The 21,671-nt window shown below is 34.9% G+C and overlaps 1 protein-coding gene across 28 annotated transcripts in view; it reads right to left on the minus strand.

Moving 5' to 3' along the window:
* LOC128868160 (uncharacterized) overlaps positions 1-21,671 on the minus strand; it is a 63,420-nt gene that overhangs the window by 21,726 nt on the left and 20,023 nt on the right. For 11 of the 28 annotated variants that reach the window (XM_054109939.1, XM_054109935.1, XM_054109950.1 and 8 more), the window contains exons 1-4: positions 9,916-10,735; positions 8,384-8,727; positions 8,141-8,308; positions 7,953-8,075 (exon numbers count right to left, since the gene is read on the minus strand). In XM_054109939.1, coding sequence (XP_053965914.1) covers positions 7,953-8,075; positions 8,141-8,308; positions 8,384-8,680 — 588 coding nt within the window. In that variant the 5' untranslated portion in view covers positions 8,681-8,727; positions 9,916-10,735. Of the gene's footprint in view, positions 1-7,952; positions 8,076-8,140; positions 8,309-8,383; positions 8,728-9,915; positions 10,739-21,671 lie in introns of those variants that run through there. The other 17 variants (XM_054109931.1, XM_054109932.1, XM_054109956.1 and 14 more) reach the window with 9 other exon arrangements.

Genomic DNA, 21,671 nt, shown 5'->3' on the forward strand with positions numbered 1-21,671 from the left:
TCAACCAGCTGTCAGCATTTTTTCTTCGAACAAGATTCGCACTTTGATAAGAAAAGCATTTTGGACAATTAGAACAAGCATGATAATAAATAATTGATTTTGTTTAAAAAAAACGATGGTGCGTCTAACCTAAGACCAGTAGTGTAGTATAGGGTGATTCAAGGGTGATGCAGATATTTGATCACAATTATTTGTGATATGTTAATTTTGTTTATATTTTGCTTTGCAAGCTTTGGAAACCTTAGTCATGGAGCGATACATTTACGAACAAATTATACACCCACAACAAATAACTGTTTGGTGCGGGCTGAGCTGCCAGAAGAGTCATGGTGGGCATTTAACGGATATTGTGTTTCATACATAAATTCCATAGACTATTTCATCATGTAATCAAGAATTCATCTGAAAAATTTTGTTGGGTTTATTCATAAAAGAAAAGCTGTGGTCTTTTAAATCTACCTTTATTAATCACCAGTCAAATATCGAAAGTTTCAAAGAATTGGCAGTACTCTGCGAAAAGACTGAGATCCAAAAACCAACCAAGTCGATTATTCTACGAGATAAGAAGATTTTATAAGTTTGGCTTAGGGAGAGCGGAGTCCGCTTGTAGAGGTGAGATATGAGAAGGTAACTTGAAAGAGTTGTAGCGAGTTCTTCTGTTTAAGCCAGTGGACTTTCAACCCGTAATTTTGTAGGTAGATACATAGGTATGTACCAAACTATACTTTCAAGCCTGATGAGAATCATAGAAAATAGAGCAAACGAATAAAACTTATGTGGTTAACGTATCATTTATTTATGGGGAGCAACACTATATAAACATGGGGTATAATTTTTTGGACATTTTTGAATTTACTGAAAAGTGCAATTTTTCCATGGGAATTCAATGGTAATTTTTAAAATAAATATGTATTAAAATTCAGCATTAAGAAAAAATACCTTTTTTGCAATTTTAAGTATTACTTCATTTTAGGATCATTTGTTTCGATTCGATTACAAGATCGCGTATAGATACATAACCTTTTTGCACAAGAGCGCGAATGTATGCGTATTTCGAAAAGGTATTGATGGAGCAAAAAAATTAACAAAGTATACAAACGTACCCATCTGTATGTATGCGTATTTTGTATGTTTGTACGTATATACAAACATATTATAAATTCCTTGTCGTTCTGGTCTTTACCTCTTCGAATTGTATTTTTATAGCTTTTATCGCTTCTCTTACTTATTCGCTTTTGTTATTATTTTTGTTGTTATTGTGTGTTGAAACCGAGGCCAAGGTTAACATTAAACTCTTTTTTTTTCTTTTACATATGTACATACGAGTATATAACAACAAGGCAAATTGTCTGCTGCATATTTCGTGTTTCTTTTTTATGTTTGTTTTAATTTTATCGGCTGTGGTTTTTCATATTGTATTTTTGGAAAATTTATTTTGTGAGCCGGTATTTTCTCTTTTACTGTGTAATAATGTATAATCGGTTGATTTTGTTCTAAATGAAACTCTGTTAAAACTAAATTTAGTAAGTCCCGATTTACACGAGGAGACATCTGGAAGGGAGACAGTGGAAATTCTCTTTTGATGTTTCATTCGCGTACACACGGGCAAAAATGTTTCCGCGACATTTTGACATTTAATACTTTAGCATCGTTTGGTTCGGATGTATTCTAGCACGCGCTTACATGTAAAGCAGAGAGCGTTCGACAACAGTTTCTTAAATATATGAATGAAAAATGCAAACTGGTTAAATAATAAATAATTTTTTATTGAAATATATTTATAAATTCTTATACTTAAATAAAAAAAAAATTAAATTAAAAATACTTCATATGTAAATAATTAACTTGAGTATCTAGAAATGCAGGGAAAAATTAGAAATCAACATAAACATATCCCATAACTATTTTAAATTATAAAAAATAATCGTGCATTTCCCAAGCAGCGTTCGGATGTTTGTCATCGTTGTTATCTTCCGTTTGATTGAAAACCAACACATAACTTAGAACTTTCTTCCACAAAAGAAGAAAACGAATGAAGCAACTGTCAAAAATTGCTTTAAGATAAGAAATACGAATAAGAAGAGCAAAGCGTGTCGCCGAGTACGGGAGGCAAAATCCCTTCTCTCTTCCCCGACCGTCCTTCGCCCTTGAACAAAATGTTTCCCTTCCAGATGTCTCCTCGTGTAAATCGGGTATAAGCGTGCGAATCTAAATATTTGTCCATATACGTATGTATGTGCATAATGTATGTATGTATCTGACGTAATGCGTGATTAATTTCGGTTTTCTAAGTGAGTGGAAAAATAGAAAATATTTTCAGACGAAGAAATGATCTCATTTGTTGAGTTTGCAGGCATAAGGTTTTGAAGGTTGAAAACGCTCCGGAAGAATAATTGGTATTTGTTAATTATCAAACAATTGTGGGTAGTATCAGGTGTTTTTAGCTGGAAGCGAACTATCGATATCGATAACTATCATTTGCTAGCTGAGAATGGCAAACTGTATTGACATTTCTATGTAAAGTTTGGCAAGTAATCATGAATCGTTTAACGTCAGAACTACGTTTTCAAATTTTCTTTGAAAAAAAATAAATCTCTTCGCGAAGTTCATAGAGCGAAGAGTTAAAGAAAACGCCGAAATGTCGAATCCTCGTCATTCTCAACTTGTTGACCTTTGTCCTTCTACTACGTCGGAAATTTCACGTAAGTATCTTGGTTTATGGTCCTGTAAAATACAGTTCGTGTAATAATTGAATCCAAATGATCATCGTTTGGGTTGTTGTTATGCTGATAAGGTTAATTTAGATTTATTATCCAGATTTATTGGAAAAAGTAGTCAAAAAGTGGACTGATCGAATCGACCATGTAGCTTGTAGCCGCGACCGAAAAATACCATTAATTTATCTATCTATCTATATCTATATATAGGGTTGTTCAATAGGTGCGCTTCAACTTTTTTCCGATAGGGAGGGCGAACGACGCAATATTTTTTATTTTTCGCTTGTCATTTGTAAACTTCATTGGTATACATTTCATCATGGAATGCTACACACTTGAGCAACGATTGCAAATCGTGCAAATTTTTTATGAAAATAATCGTTCTGTTGCTGCTACTTTAAGAGCATTACGGCCATTTTACGGTCCATTTAACAAGCCCTCCCGTTTTGGGGTGATGTGAAGTCATTGGTCTACAGTAACAAGCCGGCGACGATTTGTGAGCTCAGAGCCAATATTGAACGCGAAATTGTTGGAATTTCGGCCGATTTATGCAAAAGAGTGGTCGAAAATTGGGTTCAACGATTGGACTTCGTAAAACGTGCACGCGGTGGTCATGCAAAAGAAATCGAATTTCATACTTAAATGTATATGTTCAAACTCGATAATAAAAAAAAATTAGTTAAAAAAGTCAAACCGTTTGTGTTTTATTCAAAAAAAGTTCAAAAGTTGAAGCGCTCTTACTGAAAAACCCTATATATAAAAATTAAGCCGAAAAAAAGTGTGCATTTTTCCGGGGTAATCTCAGCAACGCGTGTAAGGAAAACAATGAAAGTTTCACACATTGTTGGCGTTGCTTTGGCAAAGGTTTCTGTGAAGTTTGGTTGAAATCCGATAACGCGTGTGTGTGCGGTGCGTCGGTTAAGCGAGTGTATTTTTGCTATTTTGCCACGGTGAAGGTTAGTATAATATGCTTATTGATTCCACTCGCCATCAGGTGGCGCTGCCGAAGACCAAAACGAGGACCCGGGTAACCCTAGGATGTGTTTTTACATTGTGGGTATCAAATCAAAGCTACTGATTAGTGCTTTAATACAGAGTATTTTTTAGATATAGATATAGCCGAAAAGGTGGACCAAGGTACCCTTGGATGTGTTTGTACAATATGGGTATCAGATGGAAATGAAAGTACCGATGTACCGAAAGTTGATGAGAGCTTTTAAGGGAAGTAATGTTTACTGCCCGTTTCCGGATAAAGAAAGGAGATGGAGCTGGAGATGGAAGAGGAAAAGGAATAGCTACAGGCAGAGGAAGAGGAAGACCACTTATTATTAAAAATTAAAAAAAAAATTCTATTATATAAACGTTAATTTGAAGTCAGTTATAGTGAAAAATTCATTGTATCATTGCCGGCGTGATTGGTGATCGTTTTCTTAATTTTTTGCAGAAAGGTTATGCTAATATGAGATATTACCTATATCATTCATATATTTACGTATTACCTGTGTACTCACAAATATACGGTTGAAGCAAATATATGTCAGTTTCTTTACTTCGCCTGGAAAAGTTTATGTAAATTTAAGAAGAGTAAATAGAACTTATTTTATATCAGACTTCACGCAAAAAAGTCATTTGCACCTGAATACATAGCTGGGTTAAAGCGGGGGGGAATAGAACAGTTCTCTTCTCCTTCTCCGCTTTTTCGCACACGTAATTGTATGGGATGAGTGCACGATGGCACATAAAAAGTCACTGGAAGCGCTTGATAGGACATTACGAGATTTATGTATATTAGTAAAAATGAAATGTTTGGTCGTGCCTTAGTGCTGCTGGCAGGTGATTTTAGACAAACACTGCCTGTTATTCCTCGAACAACTGTAGCAGATGAATTGGTTGCATGTTTGAAATCATCATATTTGTGGAGACATGTTCAAACACTCAAACTAACTACAAATGTACGTGTTCTTATGCAAAATGATCCATCAGCTGCTGGATTTTCACAGCAATTATTGGATATTGGAAATGGCAAAGTTCCTGTCGATAATTTACCTGGCTTAATAACTTTACAACCAAACTTTTGTCAAATAAGTCAAACGAAAGAACAGTTAATTCAAAGTATTTTCAAAAATTTGCCTCAAAATTACAAAAATCATGATTGGCTTAGTGAACGAGCCATCATGGCTGGCAAAAATAAAGATGTGAATAAAATGAATGCGGCTATTTTGGCTAACATACCAAGTCCAGAACAAACATATCGATCCGTTGACACTGTTACAAATCAATATGATATTGTAAATTATCCCACTGAATTTTTGAATTCCCTTGATTTACCTGGATTACCACCACACATCCTAAACTTGAAAATAGTTTAACAGTTAAGAGATTGATGAATAACGTCATTGAAGCAACAATTTTGAATGGAAAATACTGTGGTGAAGACGTTTTAGTACCGCGAATACCAATGATACCATCGGATATGCCGTTTGAATTCAAACGTCTTCAATTTCCTGTTCGCCTTGCATTCGCGATTACTATTAATAAGTCACAAGGCCAAACTTTATCAATTTGTGGTATTGATTTAGAATACCCATGTTTTTCTCATGGTCAACTTTATGTTTCATGCTCAAAAGTTGGTAAGCCATCGGTATTGTTCATTTATTCAACAACGCATGGAAAAACGAAGAATATTGTATACCAAAGAGCATTACAATAAAAAAAGTAATAAAGTAAATCACATCAAACGTTTTTTAATTGCTACTACTATTTAAAACTTCTTTCATTACTATTCATGAGCGAGAATTTTTATAAAATACACACAGTATTTTTCGGCTTCATTTAATTAATTAATCTAGATTTTTTTAAAGACGACCAGCGGAACGCGCGGGTTTTCGCTAGTCAGATTATAATAAAAAAATTCATTCAAATATTTGTACTTTGTATTTTCATTTTAAGTTCTCAAACTCTTAAAAAGACACCCTTAAAATATAAATTAATCATTTCATTTGACATATAAAGGTTAAAAGTCAGCGTGTGCACGAAGAAATCAGTGGCTTCCGCGCTTCAAAAGTGTACAGCACGATGCCGCTTCTATTAAAAACAAGTCAGACATTTGTACGTAAATGTAAAGCCCAAAGTACTATATATCATTAATATTTAACAATTTGATCAACTCATTTACGCTCAGTTTGTTGGTTTCCAAACATTTCTTTCGTATCTCCCACATTGTCTGTAAACATGTCGTTAGGGCAAAAGTTCGTGAAAATAGTAGGCAAAATTCATTTAAATGCCTTGTCTTTTATGATATTAATATTTGTAGTGTAAAAAACATTGAGTTTTGTTGTGTTGTTGTTTTTGTGCTAGAAATATTGCATTTTGATAAATTTTCCATTTTTTGCGTAATAAATGAAAGTACCGTAGAGGCCACTTCGTATTTTTCAATTTTTCGTTTTGTAGCGAGTTTTATTGCAAAATTAAATTTCAAACGGTCATTTCTGTGAATTGAATTACGCGTAATTTCAAAGTTTTGATTCTATTTAGCTATTAAATAGTTCAATGAGACATAAATTCTTGCAAAACGTCATCATGCGGAAAAGAAAAACACTAACACATGAAGGAATCGCTCAAGTCCATGCCTATAACGTCACTGATATGACTAACAGACAAATTGCCATTGAATTGCAGCGCTCGGCCTCAGCTATAGATAATCAGAAAACTTAAGGAAAAGTACAACAAAAAGTTGTTTCCACGACTGCTAGACGCTATTAATCGGGTTGGTGTGGAAAAAATGCAACATCGTCGACGTCAACACACGTAAGCCGGTCGTAATCGACCAATTTAATAAAAAAAAATGAGGTCAATGAGCGTTGGCGGAGTCACACAAACGTGCCAGACTACAATTGTAAAACAGCACATTTCGTGGAACGATGAATGGGGAAATTATATATTTTCGAACGAAAAAATCAGCCTCGATGTTCCAGATAATTTTTATTACCACTGGCCTGATTTGAAGGGTGCCGAAAGTTTTTTTACTAAGTCAAACTTCGGGTGTGGTTCTTTAATGGTTAGGGCTGGCTTCAGTTACCATGACAAGACACCCATGAGCCAATTTCCGTGCGTATGAACTCAGAAAGTTACACAAATTTGTTTGATGAAGTCTTGATTAACTTTATGGACGACCTACGATACTCTAACGCCATATTTCATTAAGATAACGCTGCCATACATGCGTCACGCGCCATCCGAAATTGACTTCAAGTATTAGTGGGTCATCTCGATCCCCGAACTTGTATCCGATCGAGAAGACGTAAATTTCAGACCATAGAAGAGCTACGTAACGTTGTTTAGGAGAATGCTCTTTAATTTGTCTTTCAGAGGTTCAAAATGTCGTTATTTCGAAGTCATAAATAAAACTGGAAGTTGTACTCACTATTAATTTTACATTGCACATATTTATTACGTCTTTTCCGAATAGTTTTTTTTTCTTTATCGAGTTTCGTATTTAAGTTTGATTTCTGCTTTTTATAATATCACAAATTTGCATTGCGTTTCAATGAAAAATGTTAGAAAAATAAATATATATTTTAGAGCCTTTATTCAGAAGTTGTTGAGGAAAAACAAGGTGCGTTTAATTGAATTTCGCGAAGTGTATGCGAGTAAATTTTATGAGTGTGTAAAGAGATCGTGAGCATGTGACGCCAAAAATACGCAAAGCAATTGCAGACGTAAAAAGATTTGGAAAATGCTAGAATCAGGAGCTTTGGGCGCCAAAACTCGAGTCATTCACTTTGCCTTTTCTCAGTGGTTCGGTGAAAAAATCACGGTTTCGTGCCTAAAACTAGATGAACTTTACCACAGCATCTGACAATTTCCCCTAGAGGCAGTGCTTAGTAACATTTTCATAACAGTAACAATCACAACAACACCGTAAAATTATAATAACCGAAAGAAGTTATCACAATCTCCCTCTCTCTCTTTCTTTACACACTTTTGCCATGACATCATTGTCAATTTGGCATAGCAGAAACATTGAGCCACATTATCTATGAATTAGCTGTTGGTGATGTCACGTCATAAAGACATTTTTATGCTTTTTGCAAAAAGCCATAATCAACGGGCTAAATGACGACATTAAAATATATTAATTGACAATGAATTAGATTTAAAAATGGCTGGACAGGTTTAACTTTTTATAGTTGTATGCTAATGTTTTAAAAATAAATGTTAGGTCTTTAAACTTACCCCTTCCATGGATTTTTTGAGCGTATCGTTTAAGGCTATAACCCAAGACGTCAAAAGTTCATTGACAATCACTAAATCGCTGTAAAGCCAACGGAACGCTTGACTGGTCCAAGTAACTGAAATCTATGAAAGGAATATAACATTATACGCATTTTTTAAATCATAAACTTATAACTCTCGCTACTCACTGTTTCAGGTCCAACAACATTGGAAGGTGGCGGCACATAGCGTTTTTTACGGCTCTCTGGGCCGGTTGAGCCCTGCCGCACCATGCGTCGTCGGGGTCCCACAACACCACCTACAGCACCGCCAACTGGTGTGCGACCACGTGCACCAGCAGGTTTAGCAGCTAAGTCCTAATTGCATTAAAAATAAATAAAAAAATAAAAAATAAGCCACACTCTAACAATTTTCTGACCGGTTTGTCTCACCTTAAAATCTGCTTTGCTTGCCATTACTTCTCTCGGTTCGGATAGTCGCTTGCTCGCTTCAGTTTTCGTTGTGCTGGCCCCACTGGGCACCACACTGCTTTGCCGACTGTTACTCTGACTTGTTGGCGTTTTATTATTATTTGCCACATATTTATTGTATAAAAATTTACACAGCCATACTATGAAGAGGGCCAATACGGCCCAAATAAATATGAACATTGCTAATGAGTCCATTGTTAAATCACCAATTCCTTCAAATGAACAAATATAATCATCGATTTGATCTGCTAAATCCATATTTTAATGAGATGGCAGATGCATGAGGCAAATTTGATGCATCATATCTGGAAATGGAAAGAAAAATGTGGGGTTTCTATTAATTAAGTGCATTTAAGAAACATTTTTGTGTATAAAAAATTACTTTCAAAAACCTTTTTTAATAAATAGTTAAGGTTTTAGATATGTCATGAAAATCCCCGGAACGAACCTGACTCCTTGATATAAAGAGTTTTTTGTTGCTGGGAAACCTATGTACATACATTCTTAAGCTTTTGCTTAATCTACAAATTAAAAATATTAAAAACTTTCACAGTTAGTAGGCGAATTATTACGAATAGTTGTAATAAAATCATTTTGATCTTTCTGCAAAGTCTTAAACCATAAAATTTATAATAATTTTATAGACAGTCATCATATCCCGAAGGAAAATTTAAATATTGATATTTTATGATGTGTAGCTATGATTCGGCACTTTTATAAAGACCTAGCACAAGCTGAAAATCTACCAAAACTAAGAAAACTGCTATAGATGAAATTTCCCTTACATATACATACTATATAATTGGCGCAGGGCCGAGCCCCTACTCCTATTTGTGGCGTGCGTCTTGATGCTGTTTCACAAATGGAGGGACGTACAGTTTTAAGCCGACTCCTAACGGCAGATACTGTTATGACGAGCTTTTTCAAGGCAGAAATACACTCGGAGGTTTGCCATTGCCTGCCCAGGGGCGACCGTTATTAGAAAAAACTTTTTCTTCATTTTAGTGTTTCACGGAGATCCGAACCTACGTTCTCCGAATCCCGAATAGCAGTCACGCACCAACCCACTCGGCTACGGTTGCCGCTAAAGTTTCTCTTACATCCCCATAATATCATTTTATGGTAAAAAAGTCAAAATTCATAGATTCACTAATTCTTATACGATTTACAAATTCTTTTTCTTTCTTTGAAAGAGTGAAGGGAGACCGTTTCAATTGTTTGATCTTTTGGGACAGTTAGAAAGTATTCGGGATTTTCAGTAAACTTGTTTGAGATTGAAAATATCAATAGAGCGCTTCTACTGCGGCAGTTCACTCACGCAGTTCCGACTTTGAGGCCAAATTAAGCACTTTATTAAGAAATCTATTAATCTGTATTAAAATATGAATGCTCTTAAAATTAGTTGCAATGGGGATTATTTCAGAGCGAGAAGTGTATTAATATTGTGTATATATACAATGTGTTATAAAGCTTAGACAATAGAAAACATTTACCGTGTCGAATGCAGCAAAAATGTTTGCTCCAGTAGAAGAAATAAATTTATCAAAATTAAGAACAGTGCACAAAGAAAACACAATTCAATACAAATTGTTTATGACCTTGCAATTTCAATTACATATGTATGTATTTGTTTTTTATTGATTTTTATTGTTTTCATTTTACATCGCAGCGAATAACCATACAATTTTTTTTTCCAACTTTTTATATTCCAATTTTGCCTACTTGAGATATTCACAATGATGGGTGGTGATTGACAAAACACATTTGGGAACCCTCAAACAAACACACTTACTTGCTCACATGCTTTGAAAATTTACACACTTTCGAAAATAGCCAAACTCTCGTTTGCCGAAAACTGTGGCCGAAAAGTGGTCGTGTGAATGGCCGAAGCGCATAGACTTGCTGTGCGAATAAATAATTTTCTTTCTTTTTTTTCAATTTTTTCAGCAGGCAGACAGATTTTAACTGGCTATTTTTAGAGCAATAGCTGATGAATTTTTTCACATTTGAAATTTTTATGAATTTGTGTTGTTTTTGCTTATTTGGAATTCTGGGAAAAACTGGAGCACACGCGTTGAATAGTATAGATTTTTATTGCGTAAATTAAAAATGCACTATTTTCGCTGGCTGCAAAATCGATTGATTGGAAATTTTTTATTTAAATATAATAAATATAAAAATTGTTTTTTTAATTTTTTTGTATATTTTATTAGACAAAATTAAATAAGAATTCGCAAAACTAAACTAAACCGAACCGAATCGAACCTAACGAAGAGTTTTGAACCAAACAGAATTCAAAACGTTCAAAAAGCTACGCGAAATTAAACTAAACTGAAAATTCGAAGGAGATAGTGAAAATCCCACAACAGTCGGTGGCAGCCAAGTCTTGGAGAGAGCACAGCAATAAGTAGGAGAGCTACTGGGAGCCGGCAGCGATTGCGCATGAAGCTCAATAGTCGCTGCCACCATTTCGGGCATCTCACATTTACTTGGCCAACCGAAGCTCGTCGGTGCACAGAGATAAACAAAATGGTAACAAAAAAACTAATCATTGAAAGCAGCTACTTAGATGCTGGAAAATCGGGAAAATCCATTTGATTGCGGATATTTTTGGATCTGCATATCTTGCTTTGTAAATACACTGCAAATACATGCGATTCCCCCCAATAACCGCTTCAAGAGTTTGCCATCTGTCATTCACACTTCGTACATAAGCCAATGTATAATTGTATGTATATGCATGTATATGTTTATATAATAGCATACAATGGATGTACTAAAATTGTCTTGTTTTATTGAGCATTTGCATCTGTCGGATGCGGTGCCGTTATTGGCACTTTTACACTTTAAACTTTTGACGTCATTCTTTTTTGGTTCGAAAATACATTTTAATATGTGCATGTATGTGTGAATTTTTAATTTACCAGATAGTTGCCTGCATCATCGTTCACTGCTCACTATTTTCGAAATGACGTAATTGTGTGCACAACTAAACTTTACGTCTGTCTTTGGGCTCACGCCATTGGCAAATGTTCTCGCATCTATAATTAAGGTGTTTTAGGATTTGTTTATTTTTTGTTTTTATATATAGGTATATATTTTTTTTTATTTACTCAGTACATGCAGTGGAGTGTAGGTTATATTTTTGTATTTAATAGATCCGATTGCCACTTCAGCGGAACTATTTTTGGTTTGTCTGGCGCATTAAGTTACTTTAAATGCAGTAAAAACACAAAAGCTGGAAGAATTCATAAAATAAGAATAAATTCATTTGCATTCGCTCTAAAAATTTAAAATTGAAACTACAAGCATTTGGTATACTGTGTTTGCAAACTTCCAAATCGATAACTTGAAGTCTCAAACAGATATGCTCAGTAGGTTAATACTGACTTTTGAAAAAACCATTTATAGAGAAATCAGTAATGTTATAGGAAAGAAAAGAAGAAGCTGTTATTTTTGTAACAGTATAATTTTCTCAATATACAACACATTTCCCATACATTTTTGAGAAGTGCTGACCCGAGATGAAAGTTAAGGGTTAATTTCAAACTTTTTTGGAGTGAGAATTAGAATGTCTGAGAAAGATATTTCTACTTGAATAATTGTGATTTGTGACTTTGTCCTCCGTTATATCTTGAGAAGGTCATAACCAAAGTCAAATATATATAAGGCCTCTTGTATTCACAATTTCCCCGCTTGCTATCTCTATGCTCTATTAACTTGACGAAAAATTTGTATGCGAAAGCAACAACAAAGTTATCGAGTAAGATTCGCCGCTAGCGAATATGGCTATAGCTCATAAGGCCGCTCTGCTTTACCAGCACATGTAATTTAAGGCAGTTTTCTTCCCGCGTTGCCGATTGCCGTATGTTCATTTGCTTCATCTATTCGTCACTTTCTAAGTCTTGTTTTGTATAATGTCTTTAGTATTGACTGAATATATTTATTAAAGCAAAAAACAACAGAGCCTTAGAGAAAAGTCATCTCTCCAAAATGTCAACATGACACCTCCTAAATATAGACCCTTACACCACTTTAGCTGTCTGAGTGTAATTTTTTTAAATTCATGAAGCAATGCTGTTCCTTCGATAACAACTTATTCATTTAAATATTTAAGATGAGATTAAGAAAAGCAGATGCTAACGGAAAATCTATTATTAGAAACCAAATATACTAATTAAAAAAATATTTAACAGTTTAAACAACTTTATTATATGTATAATAATAAAATCAATTTGTAACTTTGAAGTAAAAACGTTTCCAATGTTTCCATTTCTGTGCATAAATCCCTAGCGTGAAATACCATAACACAGTTTAATTTGCCGTAAAACATAGATGTTCGTTCCATTTGGAACATTTTACTTTTGGAGCTCCTTTACACTCCGGCTTTTTGCAGCGCCGTACCGTCCTTAAGGTTTTTGCCTGATAGTCTTATAGTCACGCAATTAAAATTTAATAAAGATTTCAGCGCGATCACTAAGCATAAGTATATATGGAAGGCGGCGCTTGATTTCAGTGCATAACAAGCAAAAATTATGCTAAATATACTCAAATCTACCACAAAAGCTCAATGTAACCTGAAAGTCACAAAACTGTATCATATCCAAATAGTAACAAAATAATTATTGAAATTCAAATAATAAATTGTTATTGATATTCGAACCCAGATCATTTTGTATTTAGTAAGCACTGACACTGAAAAGTTCAAAAAATCTCAATTGCACAAGAAGGTCCCTTTGGTTTGTATATGCAGACATTTTACAAGGTATTTATTTTGACATTTTAATTTGATGGTGCGGCCAACCGTTATCAATATTGGTCTTGACTGTTTCAAAAACATTATATAATTAAGAAATATATACCATTTTGTGAGAAAAATCAAACCCATAGCCCAAGACTGGTCTTAATTTATTGCTAGCAGATCACAAGCTCCGTTCTACTTCAAGATCTGCTGGCTAGATGGTTGATAGAAATTGAAAAGTTTTCTGCAGCTAATAGGCTCTATCATCACCAGTAGAAAAAATATCGATTTCCTTAATCAAAACCGAGGACAACCTCTTGCAAGCCTGCGACCTGTCGGTTACTTTGGCTGTTTTTCGCACTCTAGAAACACAATTCTTCGCCAAATAAAAAAAGGTGTCATAAATAAAGCTTGTTTTCCCTCAAAATGGAGGATTTCTGCGATGGCTGTCCCTAGATTTACACCAGCACTGTGATTTTGAAATTTAAAAAACTAGGGAGTTCCTGAATCCCGGGATTGGCATCCCTTGTGTGTATTGTACATGTATGCAAGCACTCAACTAGCTGCCAAAATCAAGTGTGCAAAATCTCTTTCCGCTGAATGTCTACTATTTCAATTGAATTGTTTTTGTTTTGCTTTGCTAAATGTGAAATGCGAAATGCAAAATGCCTGGCTCATGTAAAACAAACAATTTACATGATATATATTGAATGAGTGAACAATGGATATACTGAATTTGGCACTTGTTGCAGATAACACACAACAACAAAAATAGCAACAATACCACGTAAAAATGTAAAAAACAAAAAAAGAAACAAAAAAGAAAACACCGGCAAGCAAACAAATGCGAATTTGGAAGATTTGTTTTTGTTTTTTCTAATAAATTATATCTCGAAATTGAAAAGTTTATAATATATTAATATAAGTGATAATTGATACATCCCAGTATATCGAGGGGTTTTTTTCATTATTGTTCAAGCCAAAATAATTCGCACAAAATCGAATGCCTCAATCGATTTCTCCCAGCAATGATATCTAAAATATGAACAAAAATATGTATTATGGGTATAGAATTGTTAGATGGGAAAGTAGGAAGCAAAAAAGTAAGTATTTGAAAAGTCCGTGTAAAGTCAGAGGCACGGCGCTATTGGGGCGTATCGAGGTTATATTAAGTATGTAGCATCTCTTGGAGGAACACACACCAAGTTTCAGACAGGTCGATATATTTCTTTATGTTTGGCATTCGTTTGAATAGAGGAAGTCGAGCGATTTTCCTTTTCCATCACGACAATGCACCAATTCACGCCTCAGCAATTGTGGTCGCAAAATCAATGGAAATAGGGTTCCAAATCGTTTCATATCCTCCTATGCTCCAGAATCGGCTGGCTATTTTTCAGACTTGGACAAATCCTACTATGCGGAAGGGATAAACAAACTGGAACAGCGGTGGACGAAGTGTATAAGCCGAAAAATAAAAAGTGTTTACCACACATATTGTAATTACGTAGTTTTCATTTTTTTTAACGGACTTTTCAAACGACCCTCGTCACTAGTTGATGTGCAATAATATGAGTTACACGTATTAAACGTTCTTACTTGTAGATATGTCTGTGTATGACCATACTTACATGCAGTTAAGATTAACAGGAGCCAACAAAACAATCGGCTAACGCACTTGGAAAAAATTGCTAATTATTGGCCGATAGTGACAACGATTGCAAAATGGATTCACAAATTTATATGACCTTTACCTAAATGCATACACATTTGTGTATACATATATAAATAAACCAGTAAATAGGCATGCACACATGTATATGAATGCAAATCAGCATGAAGCACATTTTCAACCATTTCAAGATATCTAAACGATTTGAGCAGTTTTTTTGTTGTTTGAGTTAGGCATGACTCAAAGTGTTGCTGTTGCTTTTTTTCAGCTTGAGTGCCGTTAGTCAACACACAGTTGCACGTAGATCAAGTGATGCTATCTGATGTCATCAAAATGACGTTAGTTCATTTTCCAGATGTCAATTTTTGTGCGGCCCACGAATATCCGGCGCGCAGCAGGAAATTAATTTTCAAATTACTAACGCAAAGTTGCGGTGCGGTTCATTAAAAATTCACATATCTACAAAGCACTAGCAATTTGGAATATTGAATTAAAATATAAACAACACTAAAAGAATTATCGAAAATATCATAAGAGAAACATTCTGACAACTTCATAAATGAAATTACAATAAATACGATGAAATGATCAAACAACCCGAATGCTGAAATTAATCCAATCGAGTATTTAATCAAATTTGCAAACCTAAATTATGACAGCAGTGAACCTGCACTTTGCCACAAAAAAACTGTTAACCAGTTTTTGAAAAAAAACTCATACAAATCACCAGACCTTTTATACATTCTGATTTGGTTTGAAAAGCAAAGCGATACAGTTCCTTCTCCCTTTTTCTCCCGGGTACTTTTTCCCCCGGGCCCGGAGTTTTCAGAGGGGCCCGGACTCGAGGGTAATTCCAAGAAATTTCCTGCTTGAAAAAATATAGTAAATAACTACCATCGTTCTTGTTCAACTCAGAGTCGAGTAACAGGATTGGCAACTTTGTATTTGGAATCTGAGTTAGCAAGGAAACACGACTGCGATGATATTATAAGAGCTTTTGCCTCAGCTAAAGCAAGAAAAGCAAAATTCTAAGCATCGTGGCAGTCATTTTCAAATATTTGTAAGGCTCATAAAATGAATAAAAAATTTTAACTTTTTTCAGCTGCGTTTTTTATTTCAGATCTGCTGAAGAGTTTTCTAAAATTCATTTTAAACAAAATTTCATAATTAATTCTATCAAAAATTTTATCAATAAGCTTTTCAATGTTTAAATGTTATATCAATATAACATAATACGCATTTTGATAAATAAAAAAAAATTTGAAGGGGCAACTCAAGTTTCCCCCGGGACCCGAATACTCTCTCCACGGCCCGGGCCATATCCATTTATCTTCGTTCGAATATTTAGTCCACACATGTTTCTTGTTTTTCCCAATTATTGTCTGCTTTTAAGATTGGTAAAAAAGATTCGAAGCGAAAACGACTTTTACTATTAATGCCAGTCGAAGATCATGACGTTCTTACTTATTTCAGCGCCTCTACACTTTCTCACAGTATATCTAGGGATACTCTTCGGTTTTCATTATTCCATCCAAAGCTCAAAGGTTTCATTGTTTTACTTGAAATCTTAAGAAATTCGCATTGTGTAAAAATGAATGACCTTTGGTAGACGTTTAAAATCAAGTTAGGCTGACGTAAAATGGGAACAACATCAAAAACAACACTATTTAATAGAAGCGAATATGTAGTAAAAAGAAGATTTGATTAAAATAATGACCAGAACTTTGAGTTGTAGAAATTCGTTAGTAAAACTGTGCCTTGCCCCCTAAGCGGTTCCCATCGCTGTTATTAGTTACCCTAATACATACAGATAAGCAAACACAAATGTAAATGTGTCCATGCCACCGCTGCGTCTAGCAACAAAGCTTTGGGAATCTTTGCAACATAGCCAAGAATAATAATTCCCAACAATACATATGTACACACATACATATATCGGCAGTGTTGAGACTAGAAAGCATAACAAGAAGACGAACGACAGAAGCAAAAACAATACATACGATAAACAACAATCTATTCAAAGGTAAAACAATTGGCTATGGCGGTGATGGCAGAGGAAAATTCATTTAAATTGGCCAAAAGAAAAGTAAGAGCCGCACTTACATATGGTTATACAACATTTGTACACATGTATATGCATTTGTGTTGACCAAGTTTGTTGGCTTGAGACTTTTCGACACAAATAAGCAAATGAAAAAAAAACACTCAAAAAAATTAAAAAAGAAAATGCACAAAATAATTGGCAAAAGCAAGCAGCAGGCAAGAAAATATAATATTTAAGTGCATACGTATGTATATGTGAGTAAGTATATATATAAGTGTCAATATTTACATGAATTTGTAAATAAATTGTACCAGCTGGAAATGTTGTATAAAAAAGACGAGCTCACAACACAGACTATTTATAATCGGAGGAATTCATCCAATATGTACTTCTTTTAAGCCTAAACAAAATCGAAATAGACATAGACATTGACTAGTCATCATGAGAGAAATCAAACTATTGATCCCAAAAGAAGCATATCATCAGTAGAGTACGCGTAGGGGCAAGCATAATTTATAAAAAATGCTTCGGCAGTGACTCACGCAAGTGTCGATAGGTAAGCCTCTAGGAAATAGACTCAGATGTTGATTAGAGAAAGTACTTGTTAGACAGTGCTGGTATTGGTTTTGTGACAAAACCCTAAACATAGTCACGGAAGCACTGAGTTACTTTAAGGACTTACCTTACTTGTTTAAAAATAAACGATTAAACGTAATTACATAAGCGCTTCATATAAGCACACATCTATTCAGCAATTTGACCTTAAAGAAGAAAAAGGAGTGGTGCCGTTAAACGACTTGATGTGGCAGAGTGAGCACATTTTGCGTACACAGGCCAATCAAAAAATTAAATTAGCACATTTTATGACACTCAAAGTTGGACTTGAGTTTTGTGCGCTGTGCTTTTGGCTCACACCCAGCTGCAAATGGGCAAAATTAACTTAATTATAACTACTTATATATGTATATATGTATGTGCATACATATGAACATATAATTTTGTAGAGCAGAGCTTAAGAACGTACTTTTATTTTTAATTTTAATTGCTTTCACGGCGGTCGAGATCTCCCAAATCTGCGCCCCACACACAGGCACAGGGACGCTAACGACCGCACTGTGCAGAAACGTAGAGGCGAGCACACCCAAATCACGTCATCGCAACAAAAATATTTATAGGGAACGTGCAAATAGTGAGACGCGTGGACAGTTATTATACCTACACGTACACTAATTTACACATATGTATGTGAATACACGCATATGAGGTATAATAAGAGAGCACGAATTCGCAACAAATGCTTTTCGTATTTTTTACATAAACGTACAATAAACAAAAATATATTTAATTTTTTTCTTTTCACAACAAATCAATCGCAAGAGCCATTTATCACTCATCTTACTCAAACAACTCTGCCAATGAGGAAAAATCGTGTGCGGTTGAGAAGAACAAAACCACAGCAAACAGCAGCAAGCGTTAGCAGCTAAGAGTTCACAGCAATATTAGGCAAGCAACTTGTTGCATCATTCATGAAAGCCACAAAGAAAGCAAATATTTAATTCAAAACCAGGCATACACACACGCACACACAAATCCACGAATGAGTGTTATTTAAGCCACACATTCGTATTAAATTTTTTCGAAACTGTGTCAAACAAAACAGACCACAATTGTGCTTTTGCGAGTAGAAAGAAAAAAATACTAACTTCAAAGCTACTTTCTGTATTTCTTACAATTATAGTGAAATTGTTGTCGTGGTAAAAGTTAGTAGATTCTTTATTTGGTATAATAAAATTTTATTTTCAGTCCTTTTAAGTGACAATTTAATAGAATGGAGGGCATAAGGGAGCGAGAACACTCTCTTAGTAATTTAGTTTCACTTTAGAAAGCAGCAATCAGTTATTATTAATGTTTTTTTTTTTTGCTTTTGCATTATAACCCTTTATTAACTTTTCTACTTTATTTGCGTAATAAAAAAAATTTGAAAGTGTATGTGTGACCACATTGAATTCGTCACCACCAACCAACCACTCAACCCATTGGCCAACAAACCAAATGTAACTGAATACCTAACAAAACCTATCTGAAGCAGCCAGAAATGCCAAGCGTCGTCTAGCAATGCGGGTCTCCCCAATACGGCTACACAAAATGATTACATTGTTAAGGTAATGAAAAAACACCAGTCGAGTAGAATGGGGGATTAGCAATGCAGAGCTCTGTTATTTATGCGAGTGAGGCCCTGAACGCTTCGGATGGAAAAAAGTTAGCGAATGAAAATTCAAAAGTGCGCTGAACTTTCCAGTTTATTCATACACACAAATGTGCATACGAGTATAAAAAGTATATGTATGTACGTGTGCATGTGCAACAAAGCACAAAAAACAAAAAGAATGGATAAGTTTCAGTATAATAATGGCAGCCACTAAGTGTATCAAAATAATTGCTTGCGAAGAGAAAATTATATTTGCGTGAAAATAATGCAAAATAACGGCATAAACACGCATAAAAACAGTGCAATAGCTAAAAGTGACAAAGCTCAAGCCAGGGACCGACGTTTATTTTACATCGACTCAACTACGCAAAGATTTTTCAAGACACTGGTATTGATACATTTTTGTTGTGGAAGGGATGTTAGCGTCTGAAATTTCACAAACGCAAAAACAAAATTTTTTTTAAATATTATAGAGAGAATATGATTTGTTGCTGTTGTAGAAGCGTAAAATATTAAGTAAATACAAAAGGGGTATTCACATCGCGCTCTAGCCTCTATCAGAACCATTAGAAAAGTGGCAATTTCCTTAATCAGAGCCACTGACTATCATACGACTTTCTATTAAATAAAGTTTGTGACCTGCTAGAACAGCCCTTAATGCTGCGTGTGTCGCTAATGTTTGGCTGTTATTTTTTCACATTCTAAAAACATAAACTCAGTTGTTTTATAAAAAAGGTGTTGCAAATGCTTAAAGCTCAACCAATGTGGCAAATAAAGTTTTTTTTGTCTTTAAAAAGAATACTCCCTCCCTGTGATGAAAATTTGACTACTAAATTGCATGGAAAAATTGATCGAATAATTATATTCAACGATTCCGGGATTTGAATCAACTGGTCCGGACTAGTCTAATATTAGTACATACCATATATATATATATATATATATAATTGGCGCGTATACCCTTTTTGAGTGTTTGGCCGAGCTCCTCCTCCTATTTGTGGTGTGCGTCTTGATGTTGTTCCACAAACGGAGGGGCCTACAGTTTCAAGCCGACTCCGAACGGCAAATATTTTTTATGAGGAGCTTTTTCATGGCAGAAATACACTCGGAGGTTTGCCATTGCCTGCCGAGGGACGACCGCTATTAGAAAAATATTTTTTTTAATTTTGGTGTTTCACCGAGATTCGAACTGACATTCTCTCTGTGAATTCCGAATGGTAGTCACGCACACCCATTCGGCTACGGCGGCCGCATACCATATATATACTATATATTGCTTGCATGTGTCTCATCATAGGTTTTTTCTTCTCAGTTTGGCTTTTCAGTCGATTATTTGCTTTTCTTTATTCCTTCCAATAAGACAAATACCATAGTTTCCTTTGCTAGAGAGAAACCTATTCCATGTGTTTTTACTCGATTATGTATTTTTACATTCACTTAGAAAATACGCAACTCCATGAGATTGCAATAAAACCAGCAAATATTTTACCCATCCATTTTACCCTCTTAGAATGGGTTTTTACTATGCTCATGGAGCAAATTCTTGAATGCATTGGTTTTGGCGCGGGTGCAGTTACAAAAAATAGCCGAGTGCATATTCATACACCCGGCCAAGTTGGATCGTTTAGTGGGTCGCCAGCAGAATATGAGTTGGTGATGAAAAAATGGTGTAAATTTAACAGTTTAATGTAGAAATAATAAAAGCTATAATAATAATAGTACCAACATCAGTGATAACGACATATTTGAATTGAAAATATCTAAAAAATTTTAAATGATACTCATAAAAAATGGAAGCAGTAGAAATTCGAAACTGCTGGCGACAAAGTTAACGAACTATGGCGTGTGCTAGTCCAGCTCAGCTAACCATGCTTATGCACGTATGCATGAAAATACTTGTATGTATATATGTATATTATACGAATATGTATGCAAAAAATATATGTTTCGCCCTATTAAGACTTTCATTGAAACGAAATCCATTCGCAGCACAAAGGAAAACAAAGCAAACATTGTTATTGGGTTAATAAATTAGAAATAGCTAAACAAAATGCTAATAAATTTTATTAACTGTGGGCAAAAAGTAAGGTGAATTTGGTTGTAAAATGAAAAATCTTTATTTATTCTTGTAAATCAATTTCATCCTCTTCAAAATAATCCCCTCTCGATGAAATACACTTATGCCAACGATTTTTCCAATCCCCGAAACATGCCAAATAGTCCATTTCCGGTATAGCTATCAGCATCTTCTTCGATTCAGCTTTTATCTCCTCAATCGACTCGAAACGCGTTCACCGGAGTGGTCTCTTGAGTTTTGGGAATAGCCAGAAGTCACACGGAGCCAAATCAGGCGAATACGGTGGTTGCGGAACGATATGCGTGGAATTTTTGGCGAAATGGTCATGAAGAACGAGTGCAGTGTGAGACGGTGCATTATCGTGATGCAAAAACCAAGAGTTGTTGGCCCATAGTTCTGGTCTTTTTAGACGAATTGCTTTACGAAAACGACGCATAACGCTCAAATAATATTCCTTATTAACAGTTTGGCCAGGTGGAAGGAATTCATAGTGCACCACACCACGAAAA

Source organism: Anastrepha ludens, chromosome 6 (genome assembly GCF_028408465.1).
Source record: "Anastrepha ludens isolate Willacy chromosome 6, idAnaLude1.1, whole genome shotgun sequence".
NCBI lineage: Eukaryota > Metazoa > Arthropoda > Insecta > Diptera > Tephritidae > Anastrepha > Anastrepha ludens.